Source organism: Emydura macquarii, unplaced genomic scaffold, assembly GCF_026122565.2.
Source record: "Emydura macquarii macquarii isolate MOO-44397 ecotype Brisbane River unplaced genomic scaffold, CSIRO-AGI_Emac_v2 contig_2422, whole genome shotgun sequence".
In the NCBI taxonomy this organism is placed as follows: Eukaryota; Metazoa; Chordata; order Testudines; family Chelidae; genus Emydura; species Emydura macquarii.
The window spans coordinates 14,837,212-14,857,707 of record NW_027132559.1 but is presented as its reverse complement, the minus strand read 5'-3'; the positions used below and the strand labels follow the sequence as shown (position 1 = coordinate 14,857,707).

General features: G+C 40.5%; 1 protein-coding gene across 2 annotated transcripts in view; it reads right to left on the bottom strand.

The window, feature by feature from the left end:
* The window catches only part of ANKRD28 (ankyrin repeat domain 28), a 220,584-nt gene extending 200,316 nt beyond the window's left edge, over nucleotides 1-20,268 (bottom strand). The window contains exon 1 of one of the 2 annotated variants that reach the window (XM_067561969.1): nucleotides 20,142-20,268. Coding sequence is in view for 1 of the 2 variants with exons in the window: in XM_067561968.1 (XP_067418069.1) it covers nucleotides 20,142-20,168 (27 nt within the window). In the remaining variant the exon portion in view is untranslated. The remainder of the gene's footprint in view (nucleotides 1-20,141) is intronic. The other variant, XM_067561968.1, reaches the window with a different exon arrangement.
* Nucleotides 20,269-20,496: the final 228 nt, after the last annotated feature.

The following is a 20,496-nucleotide window of genomic DNA, read 5'->3' as shown; positions in this document are numbered from 1 at the left end:
AACTTGAGAGTTGGATGCAGAATGGGTAAACAAAATAAATTCAGAATCCTTAGCTAAAACTTAACATTTTTATCAGCTAATTTACATGTTGGTGGTATCATTTCCAGGGTCTTCCAAATAGTCTTGGGCCTCACTGACAAGCAGGGCAACATGAGCACAATGAGTCCACTGAAGGATATCCAGGGGTTTATGCTGTGATTCTTTCAAGAGGATATGTAAGGAGTCTGCAATACTTTTCATTAACTCCTGGAATTCTCAGAAATCATCAGCTGTAGAAGATGGGGGAGGCACAAACACCTCATCTAGTGAAGAAATATTTGTCTGCAGTATACCTTATCTGCTCTGGTTTCCTGCTCTTCAAACGATATTTGATCCTGTGGGAGCTAAGGAAGTATAGATGGGCTAGGAGAATTTCTTGTTGTGTAGTTCCCACGGGACAGACTAGTCACCTGTGAAAACTGTTGGCAATATGCCACCTACGATCCCAGCATGGCCACTACGGGGGTCCACAGGACACCCAAGATGGCATCCACTGGTGCTCGAACCAGGTTGCAAGCCCACAACAGGCTTGTCTTTGATGTAATGCCTCCCTTTCCTCAAAGGCAGGAGGAAGGAATTCCCTCATCTGGTGAATACGGTAATCCTGGACCAAAACATGTGAGTCATAGGATTCCTCTTCATCAAGCAAGAAAGCCCCACCACACTTCAAAGGTATTGTAGTCAAGCAGCACCAGGGAATGGTGCAATCTCAGTGACCCTACTTGTGTCAGTACTCTTTTGGTACCCACTAGTAAGGGAGACTCTGGCTTATCTGAAACAAGTAGTTCTCTGGAATATATTCCTGAAGTACCTGGCAAGTTTGAGGTACAGGGCCACATTCCATTGTTAGTACCAAAGATTTAAGATGCTCCGGCAGGTCTTTCCTGGTACTTATAGTCAGTACCAATGAGGATGTCTTAAGAGAAACTGAAACTGTATGACAGGCATAACGTTTACCCTGTACAGAGGATGTCTTGGAGGCTGACACAGGTACAGATGGTACTAAATGAGTTGTAGGTACCACTTTCTTAGAAGAGGAGCTCAGACTCTTGTGCTACTGAGTTCTGTTTCTGTGGTACAGAAAATCTCACTACTAAAACATGTTGGGTGCCCCATTCTTAAAAAAGCCCGGAGCCCAGACTATGAGGTCAGTACTGACAGTGTGTGGAGTCACAGCAGGTACCTAGTTTGGGATGTGAGGCCTCCAAAACGGTCTTACTTGGAGAAGACAGACTTTTTCCTAAGTAGACGCCTTTGGAGGAGATTGGATTCTCTTTTGATGGGTATCCTTTACCTTGGGCAGATCCCGGTAAACGTGCTTAATATAATGCTTAATATTTAGTCCTGCCTTGAGTGCAGGGGACTGCACTAGAAGAGCTCTCAAAGTCCCTTTCAGTCCTATGATTCTTGCTGAAGTGAAAAGGGCACTGTACTTACTCCCAGGCTGATGTCCAGAGGAGTGTCCTGATCTGGATCTGAGGCCAGATAGAGAGAATGCTCCATCATTAAGAAAGTCTGAGAATTATCCCTCGATTCTTCCAAGCACTTTAAAAACAGAGAAAATGGAGCACTTCTGAGGCATACGCAACTCCGCCAAGCAGTAGAAGCACTGACAATGCCCATCACTGCAAGAGAGGCACCATTTGAAGCCTGGAGACCCTGTTTGTATCCCAGAGCAACAGTGATCTAAGGAGAAGGTTTTCTGCCCCCAAACGCCACATACAGGGGAAGGGATTGTTTTAGAGGGGTTTGTCTCAGAAATAATAAACTAATCAAAGAAAAAGGCTGAGTAGTTTGTAGTTTCAAACAGAAAGGCACACTAAGGCTCTGTCTCATGCTAAGGCAGTTGAGAAGAACTGATGGCAGTTCATCCACACAGCCCTGTATAGCCTCAGTAAGGATGTGTAGTGTGCATGTGCAGGTCAAACGGGCAACACTACCAAAAATCCCTGATCAAAGGCACATCGGGTGTAAGAGCACCCAAAGTGGAGCACTGGGGGGGATGGATACAACTCAAAGAATCTTAATCTTGTCTGAAACAAGAGTGCTTGTAGAGGGGACATTAAACCTTTACAAGGAAAGCTTGAGGTTGGAAGTTCATGAAGAAAGTATCTCAGTACTCTGAAGTAGCATTTTTAGAATGTAAGCATTCAAACCTATATTATTAACATTTTTAACTTTTGCATCTTTGAATACAATAAATTCAGTTTTACCAGCCACAGACCCTTAAGGTGAGAAAGAAAAAGAATGCTGGTAAGGTTTTAAAGCACAGCATGACTGATGAGACTGGCATGTAGGTTCACAGTAATCAGTCAGAATGACCAAAATATAAATTGCGTTCATTCCACAAATATTGTTTGTCCAAACTGAATGAAGTGCTAGGAGTGATGACAATGGCTTAGCAGTTATTTTCAGGCTCTCATGCACTACCAATGATGCAATATTAAAGTTGCAAGCATTGTAGAAGAAATGTTCAAATAAAAAAAGTAAAAACATTCGTTAAAATACATAAGAACATCCCTATGCATATTGTTTTACAATTATATATACTTATACAAATAAAACAGTGTGCAGGACCAGGTTACCTAATAGTATCTTTAATGGAAAAATATTATGACACATTGATGAACCTTCTTCTAAAGCAGTGGTTCTCAACCTGCAGGCGGCCCAATCAGCATACAGCTGCAGCCCATGTGTCATCCTCAGGGCCATACACATACTATATACACTGTGTGGGTGCAGCCCACAAAATACAGAGGGCTGCATAGGCAGCCCACAATGGTAAATAGGTTGAGAACCACTGTTCTGAAGCAACAGGAAGAGCATTAACAAAATTGAGTTTCTTAATATTCCAGTAGGAACCGTAGTAAAATTTTCAATACTTCCTTCTGAACAATCAAAGCTTATTAGAACAATTCCTTTGAGAATCAACACATTGCAGTAATTTCTTTACTATCAAGGCAAGTAAATAAAATAGCATTCATATTCTTAATCCTCTTCTTCTATGGAAGAGGATGCCACCTAAATTTTCCTGTAATAAAAAGCTCTTTGAACAGCACACTTAAAGATGGGGGGAGGAAAAGTACATTCTCTCTCTCTGAGCAGACATGGAGCCTGAAAATGCTCACAAACTGCAACATTGTGATTTCACACTCATTTTCTTTGTCTCATCAGCCTTCATACTGCTATTAAGAGACAAAGACATGCCTTTGAGAAAAAAGCTAAATGGAATTCAATTCCTCACTCCCACCAAAAAAATACCAGTTTTAAGAGCACTGATTAGGCATTAATAAATTCCTGTCATGATTTACAGGAATTATCCCAGCAAAAAAAAATGCAAGCTCTGTAAGACTGCCTGCCAGCAACTCTTCAGACAGAAATCTTGACATACAGGTGAAGCTGCATCTTACTAAAGCTTAGCCAATGATTGACCACTCAAATATCAGTAAAATGCCTTATTGAAAGTTTACCAAGTTCTAAATAGCAGAACCTCGCACATTCTTGGTCCAGACACAAAAAGGTTAATCAAATTTTAAAACCAGTTTTGCCCACGCTGAAAATTAAGGAACTTTTCAACCCACTAAATAAAAAACAAACAAAACAAGATAGGCAGGGCAGCAACTCTTGAGAAAGTCTAGGTTTTTCATAGACAAAATGTTCAACTTGTAAATAATACTAAATTCACCACTTGTTACCAAACTGATTCTACTCAGCTATTAAATGGTATAGTGAAAAAACAAATCCAGACATGATTATATCAGAAAAGCACTACACTAGATTTGCTTTCTCTGGTGACCACAGAGCTTCAGTACTGCAGATAACTATGGATATCATCATAAAGAGACCGAGAGTAATTGTAACTAGTAGTATCATAACAAGTAGTACAAAAAAGCACCCTAATCAAGCTGAAATACTAGGCAAATAAGTGTAAGAGGGATGACACTAAAGAACATATAGAGGAATAGAGTAATAGTAACATACAGAGTAATACTCTCATGTACACACACTTGTTCATCCTTAGCAAATATTTAAAAAGTGGTCTCCAAATAGTTATGTTTCACTTAAAGTGCTCCAGACAACACGGATAAGGGCAGGGTTTGACAAAAAATAAACAGAAATCTTTCCTTGGCAAATGGGAGCTTATAAACCAATTTCTGCCACATTTAAGCTTACAGTATTTTTTTTAAAAGGGTATTGCCTTTATTTAGGCTTGGAAGAATTAGATTTTTATCAGTAAATGGATTTCACTATAAACACACAACTGACCAAAATATTTTCATCAACAATAATTAAAATTTACAGAGGCAAAGAAAAATGCTGCTTGAGAACTTATTATATATAAAGAAAATTCTTAAACTGATGTGATGTTGAGAGTTTGTGTTCTAACAGTTATAAAGCTTTTACTTTTTCAATCTCAACATCTACTGTCATTAAATAATTGTGACACCTCCGATAATTTCCCACAACTGAAAATTTAAATCCATAAAAATACTAGTCTATTTTAAGCAACTGTCAAAATTATAAAAGTATAAAAATCTAGTTCTGCCAGCAAAGCCTTTCTTTATTGATTGCAGAGATGACCTTCTAGATGTGAATTAAATTTGAATTAATGCAGGGCTGTTTTACTCAATCTGCAAACAAAGCCTGAAACAAGAAAAGTGCGAAGTGCTGAATGCCCAAATCCCGGCCCCACCACACAGCCCAAGCAGTCATGCTGTGCAGTAGGCAGTTCCTCTGGGGTACAAGTCCTTTCCATAACAACGGCATTGCTCTAGAGCTTCTTCTCTAGCCTCAGTGTTAGAGCATTCTCTGTGTCACTTAGAGCTCCCCTTCCACCAAGTAAAGAAGGGCTGATGGTTTATCTTCTGCTGCCAATGCCATCCAAGCCCTTAACTCAGTCCTTAAACTTTGCTTTCAAGGCTAAAGAGAATTTCCATTTCACCGTGCTTTGTCCAACAATCACACTTTGTCATTAAAACAACGTCTTTGCTTAAATCCTTATTCTTGCATTGGTCATCTCCCTTTGAACTACTGCAAACTACCTCAACTTTGTCTCTTCATAGCAGAAAGCCTGCTATGAACAGACTTTTTTTGGATAAGAAACCAAACCATAATCTACCAATCATTCACCAACATTGCAGTTCTAGTTTTGAAACTTCCCAAAGACCATTCTGCCATTACCGTTTGCCAACCTGTTCATTTTACCTTCTTTTTTTTGTATTTACCATGTATTGTATTCCCTTGTACTGTATATGGGGTGACGTTCACCTCTGCAATCTGGACTGGTGTATAGTTGTCATCCCAATGTCTCACTCACTTGACTGCCTTGCCATGTGAACCCACACTCCTGGGTCAGCCCACGCACAGCCTCCTGCATGCAAGCGACCCTCAACTCAGAGAGTGAGTGCTTCCGGACAGCCACTCATGGGATTATGCAATAGAATGAGCCCAGCAAACACCCCCAGTCCCAAATGCAATCCTAGGAACTTCTGTCTTGTAACGTTCAGTGTTGCCCACTGAACCTTGCAAGCTCATAATTAGTTCGTCGATTTATCAAAGAAATAGATATGCATCAGCTTTGTCACTTTAAATGAAGTCTCTACACACACCCAAACCGCTTTATACGTAACAAAAACAAATTTATTAAGTACAGAAAGATTTTAAGTGATTATAAGTCAGAGGAAAGCAGGTCAGATTTGATGATCATAAGTAAATAAAAGGCAAATACGTTCTAAACTAAGCGTAACACTTTCAGCAACTTTACAGTCTTAGATGAGTCTCACCACAGGCTGGTTGGTCAGCCTCCAACCAGGCTCTCCCCCTGTGATCAATGCTTCAGTTGCTTGATGTTGTTTGTAGACAGGAGTGGAAAAGAAGGTGACCCCTAACAGCCAAATTATCCCCCCTTTTCAACAGGTCCCTTCGCCCCTCCCCGGGGCCTCACCCTCCCCCACTTCAGGGCCAAGTGACAACCAGTAGACATGCATGGTTTTCTCCACGTCCTGAGACACTGGATCTTTGTAGATTTGCTTGTTGATGTCTGGGCTGGTCCTTTGTTCTTGGAATTCTAAAATGTGTTATTCTATACAAGTCTTAGTGAGGTGTGAATGGCTTCTCAGCTTTGTAGAGTTTTGCCTAGATCTCCTCAAGCCATGAGTCACATATTTGGGAAGATTACATTGTGAAGCCTCATAACCACGCACATGACATTGCAACAAACATACTATTATAACAATAATGTTCAGTTCGCCATGAGCATTCCAAAAACATATTACATGACATACTTTGCATTAAACAATACACTTACACAACCATACCATAAGAGTGTACATGGAGATGCAGTGTGTCACAATGGGTTTAGTGGTCTGTGTGCATGTTGAATACTCCCACATGAGCACAAACCCCTAAATCCCATACCTGCTGAAAATGCACTTAAAAATCTTGTTTCTAATCTTAGGACTCACTTGACTTTTTAAAAATACTGTTAAAAACACCACGTGTACTGCATCTTGTACAAGAAATGAACACTATATTAGGTATGGCATATCATTTAATTTGCAGAGATTAATTCCGCAAACATGAATGGCCCAAATAGATAGTCCATGGGTTCTCAGTTTTATGTACTTTTACAGACACTCTTTTCTACTCGTCACTCTCTTCAGCCCAGCAAGCTATTCCAGATTTTGCTATCCTGTCAGATTTTCAACTGTTGAGGATCATTTTCTTTTAATTACATATTGTAGGCAAATCTGCTTTTATGCAAAACTACCTTTTCCAACTCACATTGCCCAAAATAATCCCTTATCCAAAAAAAGCTGTCAACCCAGTTTTTCGTTCTCTATAGCCTAGTTATCGGTGCCCATTTGTCAGCTTCTGTTTTACAGTATTAACGGTCACACTCCTTCAAATCACTGCGCCTTTCACATCCTCATTTTTTGAGCTGTCTTATTCTTTGTTTTTCACCTCAACATATCTACAAAGAGAAGGCAATATTAAAGGAGGGCATCTTGGATTGAAAATCAAATTTTAGGCAAACACTTGTATTCACTGACAGTCTATCAAGCTGCAACTTTATGATGATTGCCTTTTCAGAGGCAACTACTCTCAGTGTGCATATAGCTCATTAAAGGAACACTCATCTTGAAATCTACTCATTGTATTACACCAACCCTGTAATTCTCCAACAAATTTTTGTGGTTTGATAATCATTCTAGTTTCCGAAAATTTAAAGTATTATCAGATGTTCAAAGGGCCTAATCCAAAACCCAATTAAAGACTCTTATTAATTGCAGTGGACTTTGGATAAGGTCAAAACTGCAAAAATAACTAAATAAATATACATACATGCATAAAGAGGAAAACAATTTTCTCCTTCAAAAAACTCTTTCGTTTATTGTGACTCAAGGAGTTACATGTGAGTAGCAAATAAAACATTTGCACACAACAGCAATTCAATTGGCATCCTTTTAATGACAATGGATGTTATACGGACATGAAGCATAGACTACTATCCCACCTATGATTTGATATTCCTGCTTCCGTTGGGACTGAGGTTAAATACATTTTCTGCAAATTACAGGAAACTACCACCCTCTCCCTAGAGACTGACATCTAATTATATTTGCTCCCCGACACTATTTAATATCTGTATAGCACAGAGACAGATAGCTACAACCAATTTTCATTTTGTATTACAGTTCAGAATTTGTTATTTCTCTATAAATAATTTACTGGTAGGAACAGAATAAGCCACTAAGAAAGGTGTTCATAGCTAAAAATATGCAGATGTTCATCTACACAAAGAGATATCAGATTTCACTGAGTGTAACAGGTACAGCTCCTATGTGTTACTGGATGATCCCCAAAAGTTACAGCTATGCATGCACATCTACAAAGGGGAAACCAAAGGTGACAAGGCTTATTGTTGTCCCGACCTACTATGGACTGAGGAAGAAGAGTTAGCAGACCCAGACTATCTGGGAAAGGTGGTATAGTAGATAACTGGACTCATTTCATAAAGAGGGGCCTCCTGTTGTCTCATCTTACATTAATATTTGGATTGCAAGATCTGTGGGGCAGTGATTGTCTTTTCATATATATGGTACAATGGAACTGGAGTGTCCAGACACTACCTGAATACAAATTCAAACAATGGTAATAGGAGACCAAAGCAACTCAGCTCTCCTAGACGACACAAAGCTTCAAGCCAGAGAGACAGAATTATTGGGACACATGGGCGGAAATGAGTTTTTGAACTGAGAACTGAACAGATTTTTTCCTCCCATGCCAGAGGTAATACTCTGACTGCTTAGTCATAATAGTTTAAAAGTATGCTCAACATTTTATAATTTTTTACTAAAAATATTTATTTCCATAAAGACTACCTGAACTCCATGTGATAGCTTGCTTGGGCACTGTTAGACCCCTTCAAACAGAAGGCAACTGTCTTCAGACCATAAAGCAGTGGTCCCCAAACTTTTTACCCTGCATCTCCCCTTACCTCTGACTGCACCCCTCCACGCTGGGGCTAGGAGCAGCGCCGTGGTCAGGGCCAGGAGCTGCAGCTGGGAGCAAAGCAATGTACAGAGGACCAGGGGCCGCAGCTGGGGGTGGGGGTGGCTAGAGCAGACCCTGGGACAGAACGGGGCTAGGTGGCGCTCCCTCCCCATCCCACATGGGGGCTGGCCCGGGCTCTGCTACATTCCACTGAACATTCCTCCGTGCCCCCTATGGGGTGCACCCCACAGTTTGGAGATCTCTGCCATAAAGGAAGCCAAAAATGGGTCTGAGGTACCCAGTCCAAGGAAAGACTGCAAGCCCCTGCCCAGAAGGTGCTGTGAGGAAACAGGCTTTGAGAGGTAGTATGGGGATAACAAAAACACCCTGAAAAGGTGGTAGGTGTAATTGTAAGTGTGTTGCAAATCAAAGTATTGTTATTGTTTTGGTGTTTTCCTCCATTAGTTTAAAGCTAAATATTTAGATTGTAAGCACAAACATGCAAGAGACACCTCTTAGGCCATAGGTGTCCTGACAATTAAAAACAATCACAACCAAAACAAAAAATAGAAGATTTGTAACAAATAGTAACAGACTAGCCACACAGCAAAAAAAAAGTTGAGACACCTCCTTACTCAGCCTTGAACACATTCTAATTTTTTTAAATAACATTTTTAAAGTAACATTCTAAAAATAGGGCCACTACTAATGTTCCAAACACATTTCCTGATGAATTTTAAGAGTGCTTGTGAAAAGCCAGGCTTACTTTTCTCCTTTCAGAAACAAAGTGTTCTCACATGGCCAGGCAAATTCTTTGTTCAGGTGATAATATACCTCTGAAGGCAGAAGTAAATGAATGAGTTTGTGTAAACTGCAACAGGAATTAGTAGTTCCTACTTAAATTGGAGATCTCTGGAGGCCAGTATGCCTATTATTATAGCTAGGTACTTCACAATAAAAACAATTATTAAATTTGAGTAAAAGCAGTATGAAGATAGCTGACAGGGAGATAGGAAGATGTATGGGAGTCTAGGACCTACTAATGTTTACTTCCCTCACCACATTTTAAACGTCGGTATTCATCAGGGGCAATTTACTCTTTCCATTGTCTCCTTCCATCACACCAGCTACTTTCCTGTACTAGAAGAGCACTGATCTAGTTTAATAGTCCTGGGATGTCCATAGGTTGCATTCTTCCTCTTCCTATGCAGTAAGAAAGTGCCAAGAAATGTAAATTTTGGCCTTTCTTGTGCCAGCTAGTCTCTGTTAAACTCCTAATATGCAGTTTATAGCTTCACTTCTTTCAAAGAGTAGCACTGCAAGCTGCAAGAACAACACTTAAAGTTACGAACACCGGAGATTAAATGTTTCCCAGTAAATTCAGCATAGTTTATTAGTAACTTAGTAGCATGGGAAAAGATAAGATACTAGATTCTAAGGAATTCTGAAATCTTTGGATTTCCTTAAATCTATAAACTCAAGCAGTTCTGAAAAATTTGTCATCTAGATTTAAAAACCTTATACATAGAACAGAGACAGACACAAGTTAAAGCTCACTCAAATCAATCCTCCATACACACTGGCAGATTTATATTATCGCTACACTAGGCAACCACTGATCAACATTTCCCTCAAAAAACCTTGAAAAAGAATCTAGGCAGTATGGACTCCAACACTTTGTCTGGACATAATGCATCATTGTATGTATTGAAATGAAAACAAAACTTTTTCCAGCTGATCTAGAAACATACTGTTTCACCTCAGTTACAGCCATAAAATTCCACTTCAATAAAAAGTCATTGGCTTCAATGAAATCACATTTCTGAAACCTAGGGCAGAACTTGGCTCCCAGACTCACTAAAAATGAAACACTCTTACAGCCATATACATTTAGAAAGAAAAAGAGAAAGAGAGAAAGAAAAGAAAAAGAGAAAAGAAAAGAAAAAAGAAAAAAAGAAAAAAGTGGAACCACTAAACCCTGAGGATAGGGTAGAGATTAAAAATATTCCAGGTATGGCCCAACACCTAAATGAATATTTTGCCTCAGTTTTTAATAGTAGTAATGAGACGCTTGGGGGCAGTGGCATGGTAGCTAATGGCAGCGAAGATATGGAAGTAGAAATTACCACATTCAACATGGAAACCAAAACACAAAAGCCAAAATCATGGGTCCAAATCAGGCGCCCCAGATAATCCTCATCCAAGAATGTTAAAGGAATTGGCACAAGAAATTGCAAGCCTAATAGCAAGGATTTTTAATGAACCTTAAACTTGGGGGTTGTAGATGACTAATATAGTATCTATATTTAAGAAAGGAAAAAAGTGGCCTGGGAAACTACAGGCCTGTTAGTTTGACTGCAATTGTACACAAGGTCATACAGCAAATTTTGAAAGAGAGAATAATTAAATATATGGAGGTAAACAATATCTGGGATAAAACAAAACAGTTATACAAAAAGTAGATTTTCCAAACCAACCTGATCTTTCTTTCAGAAGATAATTTATTTTTTAGACAAAGGAAATACAGTATATCTAATCTACCTTGATGTCAATAAAGCATTTGATATCATTCCAGCTGGGAAATTATTAGTTAAATTGGAAAAGATGGGATTAATCCAAAGATGGGTGAGGAAATGGTTTAAAAGGGTCATATTGAAAGGTGAACTATCTGGCTGGAGGGAGGTTACTAGTGGAGTTCCTGAAGGATCAGTCTTCGAACCAATCTTATTTAAGATTTTCATTAATGACCTTGGTACAAGAAGTGGGAGGGTGCTAATAAAATTTGAAAATGACACAAAGTTGGGAGTACTGCTAACATATAGGTGGACCAGATTATCATACAAGAAGATTTGGATGACCTTGAAAAGCGGAGTAATAGAAATCAAATGAAATTTAATAGCACAAAGTAATGTACTTAGGGACTAACATGAATTTTTGATGTAAACTGGGGATTTACCAGCTGGAAGCAACAGAGGAGGGAAAAGACCTGGGTGTATTGGTCAATCACAGGATGACAGGCCACCAATGTGATGCTGTCATGAAAAAGACTAATGCAAACCAAGGATGCATTAGGTGAGGCATTTCCAGTAGAGACAGGGAAGTGTTATTAACCATTGTACAAGGCTTTGTGGTACAAGGCATTGCATAATGCACTCATCTGGAATACTGTGTGTAATTCTGGTCTCCAATGTTTAAGAAAGATGAATTCAAACTGGTACAGGTGCAGAGAAGGGCTACTAGAATGATCAGTGGAATGGAGAACCTGCCTTACAAGAGGAGACTTAAGGAGCTTAGTTTGTTTAAATGAAAGCTATGGGGAGATATGATTGCTTGCTATAAATACATCAGAGGACTAAACACCAGGGAGAAAGAAGTTATTCAAGTTAAGGTTCAATGTCAGCAAGAACAAATGGATATAAACTGGACTTTAGCAAGTTTAGGCTTGAAATTAGACAAACATTTCCAATCATCAGAGGAGTGAAGTTCTGGAATAGCCTTCCAAGAGGATTAGTGGGGGGGCTAAAAACCTAACTGGTATTAAGACTGAGCTTGATAAGTTTATGGAGGGAATGGTATAATGAGGGTGCCTACAATGGCACACAGCCCATCCCTAACTGCTATTTGCAAATACCTCCAAATGGCCAGAGATGGGACACTAGATGCAGAGAGCTCTGAGCTGCTACAGAGGATTCTTTCCCAGATGTCTGGCTGGTGGGTCTTACCTACATAATCAGGGTCTAACTAATCACCATATTTGGAGTCAGGAAGGAATTTTCACCCAGGTCAGACCAGCAGAGACTCTGGGCAGATTTTGCCTTCCTCAGCCACATGAAGCCCAGGTCACTTGCTGGCTTGAACTAGAGTGAATAGTAGATTCTCTATAACTTGAAGTCTTTAACAAGATTTGAGGACTTTAGTAACTCAGACAGAAGTTACTGGCCTACTGCAGGAGTGGATGGGTGAGGTTCTGTAATCTGTGATGTGCAGGCAGTTAGACTAGATAATCATGATGGTCTCTTCTGGCCTTGAAGTCTATGAGTCTTACAGTATATAGCAGGATATTGGTTGAACTCAAAGATGTGGTGCTGCCTTATTTACATTTAATTGCAATTTTAATATGTCAAATAATTTTGTAATATGATTTCTATTACACTATAAGTTATATAAACACAAACATCATAAATAACTTTTTAAAAGTGGTTAGCCACTGTAACTAAGGCAACTTCAGTCTCCCACTCAAGTTCCAGAAATAGGAAAGACAGAAATAAAGGCAAAAGGAAAATAAAAGAAATATGGTAGAAAGAGAAGTTGGCAGGAAGAGGAAAACAGATCATATCCAGTAGTAGTTTGGCTTCACAAAGTTCAAGGGGATTAAGAAAAAGATAGTGGCCTAGATGTTGAAAGAGATGAGAAAGTGGAGGATATACGAGAAGTGCAGTAGAAGAGTAATTAGCTTCAAAGTCATCCTATTCCACCAGACAGATGCGTTTCTTCTCCAGTCTGGTCAATGACCAGAGGAAAAGCGTTTTGGGGATGTCAATATCCATATAGGAAGGAGAGAGTTTACTAGTTCAAAGTTCTCAGTGGTTTTCAGACTCCAGCAGGTACTGGCAATTTTTCTACAAGCTTTTATGAAGTTAGCTCTCTATTGACAAAATAGTCACTGTTTGTTCGCCTTATTTTGTTTCCAGATCCTTGGCTACAAATAACATCTGCAAACCTTCAATCTGACCTGCACAAATGGACCCTTATGCCCTCACAGAGTCCCCACTGAGGTCAATGGGATCTGCTCTGCAGATCAGATTGCAGGCCCAGAGCTTTTGTTTGTTTGTGTTTAAACATCTCTTCTCATCTGAGGAGAACGGCTTGTTTGCAAGTCAGTGGCTCTCAAAATCCTCCCTCCCTCCCTCTGGGGTCCATTTACTCAAAGAAATGAAAGACATGTAAAACTAGGTACTCCTTAACAGCTTTAAATGTAAGTACCATGGAATGGAAGCAATTCTGAGCTCTGTGTTTGAGGTGGATCACCTGTCTCTTGCATAATGGGAAAAGTTCTTAGAGTTACCTGAGTCCGAACAACATCTTGTCAATGCACATGGATTCTAAACCCAGGGGTAATAATTATCAGAAAGACTGAGGAAAATACAAAGAAATGAAAATATTTGGATACATTTTTGATGTCTAATGTAGTTTAAAAGCAAGTTTTAAGGGGGGTTGGGTTTTTGGTTGCTTTATTTTTTTTTTTTAATTTCTTAAGAGATTGGGAGGGTTGTTGTTGGGGTAGTTTGTTTTTGTTGCTGCTTGGTATTTTAGATGATTTTTTTAATCCAACTGCAACCTCTTAAATCTAATAGGGAAGAGACATGAATTCTCCAAAAATTGATATTTGCATAGGGTTTAAAGAAAGAGTTAAAAATGGTATTTCCATCTGACACCTCTTCCTCCCAGAACAACAGCTCTTCTTCTCCCAGCTCTCCCACCCCAATAAGACCATTTATCTTCCTAGTGCAATAAGGAACTGATTTGGATGTTTATCCTTTTTAGAATTCATGCCAAAAATAAAGTTTAACACTACCAGTAATGAAAATAGCAACCATGTTAGCATTCAGTGTTCACGATGACACTGCAAACATTTGTTTAACTGCCAGTTGAATAAGATCCATCTTAGCTAACAGAAAGATATAAATGGGCAATAAAAAAAAAAAAAAATCAGTACACTCACTTTCAAGGACTTTTGAGGTAAGTGGTCACTAATAGCCTCATGCAGCCACTGCTTGTTCTCTGCCTTATTCCATTAAGCAGAGTCTGATTACTGGGAAATAATGCATCCTAAACATAGCCTAACAGGTAGCCCAACAGAAAAGTTAAATATGCAGTGCACAGATGGCTTTCAATGGCCGCTATCCCAGGCCCTAACCGTCTCCCCCCTCCATGGGGAGGAAACAAATCAGGATGTGGATTGTTTAAATATTGGTGTCTTCAAGGAGGAGCCAGGTTTTTAATAGTTATAATGAAGCACTGTTCAACAAACTGCCACAAGCAGCCTATAGCTAGAACAGAACAAGGTGAGTGGCTATAGATTTTGATCGAAGAGGTCTTCAAGTGTTCCAGCAATAAAAGCGTACTGAAATTAAATGTACTGATAGGCACGTAACAGATTCTATTGTGGAAAGCATGGTCCAGCAGGTCTTCTGAAATTAAAAACCTCAGCTAAACTCACATATCTACCTGTTTAGAATAAGCAATATTTGACAAAACATTCATTCTCATGCACGTACATTTAATCTTAAGATTTAGAATTTTGTAAAATTTAGTTCATAGGACAAGTAAACTCTTGTTTACTTGTTCAATGTATCAATGGTGTCCTAATACTTCTATGACTGAACCCAAATCGAGATAGTGTTTTCTATTTGGCCTTTCAAGATACCATGTCCACAACTTCAAATATTTTCCTAGACAACTAAAAAAAGATACCAAGGTTAACAAAAAGGAAGTTTTATACCTGAATCTTGAGGCATATCAGAATGCAGACCTACAAACAAACTGCTTTCATTAAAAAAGTTAAATCAATCTTCTACTCTGATCATACACTATAGGGAGCTAATGAACCTGAAGTTTAAACTCTATTAAACAGATATTAAGCCATGCTGAATGCAGTCTGTAGTACTGTCACTTCTACTTCCAGGTGAAAGGGAGGCAGATATGAATATCAAACATTACGCAGGAAAACTGTTTTAAAGCCATTCTGGAAGAAGCTAGAACATGTGACACTCTCGCAGCAGGGTGATGAACACAGTATAGAACAAAAACAGAACACTGGCTGGTGCCAGATGTATATAGGATGCCATCCAACAAGGTGAACAAAGTACAGCATAAGTTGGTACAAAAGCCCCTCCCCCCAAGTCAAGCATCCTGGAAATAAGAAAGACATCAATATGCCCAAAAGAACCTACTTTCCACAATGATTTACAGAAACTCTGCTATGCAAGCTATCCATTTAAGTTGTTTTCTCATCATTTGCTTGGCATTAATAGAAAACATTTACACATTTCAAAAGTATCTTACATTTATCACATGCAGGATCTGAACCTAAATTATTACAGATCTAAAATTGCTATGAACAATGGATTTTGGACCAAATTCTGGCCATATAAGACTTCACAGCATAGAGTCAGCTAGAATTCCACAGTCCAGACTGACTCTATGGGTGAAATCCACCACCTCCCCATTCACCCACATAGTCAATGGGAGTTTTGCCATTGACATCAATGGGGCCGGGATTTCACCCTGTGAGTTCAACTGAGATCCTGATGGAGGGATTTCTGACCACAAGGGTTGCCATATTACACATCGGATGACTTCACAACCCTTTCTGCCTCCAAGTGGGTCCTCAGGACCCAATTCTGCTGCAACTAGTACAGTACAGGTAGCTAAGACAGTGGCCAAGAAACCCAAAGCAAACATATTTAAATGGTAAGGAACCATCAAAATGTATGTGCTAATGGCTTATGTAACCTTATTACTGTTCCCTTTGACCTGTAACCCTTTTCCTTTTTATTGTTTGCATCACTGCACAGTAGAGTGAGTTACACAGTGAACATACATCCTTGCTAGATAATCTGAAAGCTTAATACAACCCAAGATTGTCATATGTAAAACCCAAATCAACCCCAACAGAAATCAAGCTAAGACGAGTATAAGAAGCACTCTGCCACGTTTACCCAATAGGCTGATGTCCAAACAAGACAGACAAATTTCTAGCTCTGTTGCCGCGGGAAAGTTACCAATCTCTGCTGAACAAATGAGAATGACCTTGCATCTAATATCTTATTAATTGGATTGTACAGACACCATGGCAATCACTTTGCCCACCAATGACGTACAGCCATAATTGGAGTAAAACACAATACCTCTGTAACAGCACATAAATAACTTCAATATAGTAGTCACTTTTTTCTAAGTTAACATAACTAATTTACATATCAGAACAGTTTTCTGCCAGGATAATGGAGACGAAGATCACTACTCTTATAAAGAAAGGCAAGGTATTTTTTTTTTTTAAATGAGCAAAAGATTGGTGATCCCATTTTCACATGTCTTTTGAAAGATACCCTCTTTCTTGCAACACAGTGGTCCTACACTGGAACATTGGTTCAGTGCTGACCCAGCCAGAAGTGTTCCAAATAAGGAATAAAGAAGAAAAGTTTCAGTCCAAAACAAGTTTTTAGACTTTTTTTTTAGTATTTGTAATTGGTGCAGATGTGATATTCTGGAAACTGAAGTTCTGTATCCACAAAATAGTTACAAGATTATCAACAGTACAAACATCCTCCCATTCTACTACAAATATACCTAAACCCTCTAAGGAAGGATCACTTATGGAGAATAAGCTATATTATTCCTCACTCCAAATTTTTCAATCCTTAATTTTTGTTAAAGTTGACAAGGGTATTAATTTGTATTAACTATCTAGACAGATGTCCAGTAGTAACTAGACTAAAATCAATGTATTTCATAAAACAAAGAACAGACATAGCAACTAAAGACTTGACCCAACACTCACTGAAGTTAACAGGATTGCCATTTATTTTAATGAATGCTAGAGTAAACCTTTAGTTTGACTGCTACCAATGGAACTGATCAGGATATTCAGTTCTTCCCTTTAGGTACCTATTACCAGCACTATGATCTATGCAGTTCCATTAGCATTCCTAATATTCATTTGATAAAATAAAGCTAGTACTTTCACAAGGAAGAATCACAATAACTTCACGTATCAGAGATTTAACTATAACCACAATTGCTGGAGTTTACAGCTTGGCAGCAAATACCAGAAATGATGCAGCATTTGATACTTCTATTAATTCGGTACCATAGAATAACTTCTTACTCCAAACACCACCCACAAAAAATAAAAAACAGGCATTCATTTTCGGGTGGGGGTAGTCAATGCCAATTTAAAACAAAAAACCTAACACACTTCAACAGGACACCTCACTGATAGAGTATCAGGATATCTGAATGAAGCATGTGAGATGCTATCACAGCTGACCACTGAGATCAATTCAAAGCCTGGTTGTTTGAGCAGCAAGGTAACAGCACCATGCCACCAGCTAGCTAGCAAGCATATCTTTCATTTCATAAACCGTCGTTTTGCTAAGTAGCAGGCTAGCTGAAGGTTATTCTTACTATTAAAAAATAATTTTCCATTATTTAACAATTATGCATGCAATTCAATAAATGGGCTTAAAAAACTGCACACCATAACAACAAGCAACATATTCCAAGTTTTCATGCACTGATTTCAAGGACAGCTGGTACTCACTTGTTAACAACCTCTACACAACTCCAACTATTAATCTCTCTCTTTAATAACATCTTTTCTTCAAAAGATGCTTCCCCATCCCTTAATCTTTTGGAAATAAAGGTATACTTTCATACCAACATATCCACGCAAACTGACATTCCTATAAACCTGTTTCATTTCTCCAAATTATTTATTATCTTTATTGTGACAGTACCCAGAGGCCAGAGTCCATCCCCACTGTTTTGTCCTACTGCACAGTGATGAAATTCAAAGAGATACCTCCATGCTAATGCACTGATGTGATTATTACTCAAGAAATTATTTCATATTGTACAGGTATATCTGATAGCATGGAATCGCAAGTTTAGTAAAAAGTGTTTATATTTCACATAAAAATGAACAAATCAGCCTTCTCTTCTCACTTTGTTAAAAAAATAAATAAAGTGATCATAAAACTAAAGCCCAAAATAACTCTTGAGGACAGTAAATATATTTTGGACCTTATAAGACTCACTAATCAAATTTCAGGTCTTCAATTACATCTCAGGGGTTGTTGTTTTTTTTAAACTTATTGACAGTAATCATGACAAATATTATTTATAATGCAGTAGCACCTATAGTCCCCAACCCAATCTTGCTAAGTACTGTATAAATATATAAAACATACGGAGGGCCCCTGCCCGGAAGAGCTTACAATCTTAAGTGTAATACAAGAGGCACATGGATACAAACATACAGAGGGAGTGCAAGGTAACAATGAGATGATAGTGGTTAGCATGATAAGCAGTGGTCCACAGCACACCAGCTGCTTCACCACTGCCAAGTGTTTTTTTTGTAGGCATCACAACAGACTGTTTTAAGGATGACACTACAGTGGGCTTTGTGGATTTTTATTGAGAGTTTTGATGCACAAAGGACAGCATGGTAGAAAGTACAAAGTCCTAAATCAAAACTGGAATTATTGGCAGAACAGAGGTGGGAAGTCAGCACCTTCCTACTGTATAAGAGAAGATAGGTAAGCCTCAATGGGCCTTAGAAGTGAAGACAAATAGTTTGTGTTTGATTGGGTGGAGAAAAGAGAGCCAGTGAAAAGACACAAGGAGTTCTGTGATGTGATCAAAGCAACAAGCCAGAAAAGTTATCTTTGTAGCAGCATTTTAACTGGATACATGAAACACAATGAGATTTGTTGTCAAGGCCATCCAGGAGGAGGTTGCAAAAGTCAAAGCATGAAACAAAGGCCTGAACCAGAGATTTAGCTGTACAACTGAAGAAGACAGGCCAAAGCTTAGAAGTGTTCTGGGGAAAATTCAAGGTTGAGACACAGAGCCAGGGCAATGAGAATACCTGTCAATATGCGCCACTAATACAGCACCTTCCTTCCCCAAAGCACTTCACAAAATCTGAATGGTTGGCATGATCAAGAATATAATCAGAGCATTAAAGCAGGCGCACTTCCAGAGTCAGGAACTCTAGAGCCAGAGAGAACAGGGCGGGTATCTTTAAGTGATCATGGTGTAAGGCAGGTACATGTCAGTGTATTTAATCTCCTTAGACAAGGGGTTCTCAAACTTTTTTTCCCTGGGACCCCCTTTGAATATATTTCAAGTTATGATGACCTCCCAAAAAAACTGATGAACTCCCCACATCATGCCACCCACACCCCTATGCCACAGCACCCTTACTTCTGCACTACTGCTGGGGCAGGCACTGCCTTCAGAGCACCCGGCCAGCAGCCACTGCTCTCCAGCCACCGATAGCTGAAGGGCTCTGGCTGTCAGCTGTCAGCCATGCAGCCACAGCTCAAGACCCCCCCCCCCCCCATAATAATCTCACCACCCCTTGAGGGGTCCCGCCCCCCAGTTTGAGAACCCCTGCCTTAGACACTCTCACACCTCAGAGAAGGGCGAGCGGCTGTGTGGCCGGGAAAGGGAAGGGGCGGCTGAGCATGTGGGGCAGCTGGTACAGGCGAGAGCGGGCAGCGGCGCGGAAGGGAAGGGAAGGCAGCCGCCCGCAGACACCCGAGGCCACCTGTTCGGCCTGGGCCGGTTACCTGGGAGAAGGGGCCGGCAGCGCCGAGCCCGCTCGCTCCCCTCACAAACACGCCGCAGGGTAACAGAGCCTCACACGCCCCGAGCACATGGGCCCCCTCCCCAGCGCAGAGCGGCGGGCACAGAGCCCGGCCCCGGCCCCAAGGCACTGCAGCCGCCCGGCCTCCCCCGCAGCCTGTCTCTCTCACACACACACGCGCGCGGAAGGGGCGCGCGGCGGCCGCCGCTCCACCGCCCTTCGCACCCACCTGCTCGCGGAGTTTAAGGAAAACCATGGCGAGGCCGCCGCAACCGACCAGCCGCCACCGCCTCCGGCCGCCAACGACTCCTCGGGCCGCCCCGCCTCCCCTCGGGCCGAACAGCCCGTGCGCAGGCCACGCCCCCCGCCCCGCCCAGCCCGAGCTCAGCACTAGCACCAGGCGCAGAGCGGGGAGCTGCGAAACGGGCGGAGCGGGGGTGGAGGGGGGGGAGGGGAGAGGGAGAAGTCCCCCTCCTGCCCCGCCCCCTTCGGCCCCGCCCCCGAGTCGCTTCTCAGGCAGTTTCCGGAATTAGACCCGAGCAGCATCACAGCAGCTCGCCCCCCCGCCGCATCCCCCCCCCCGC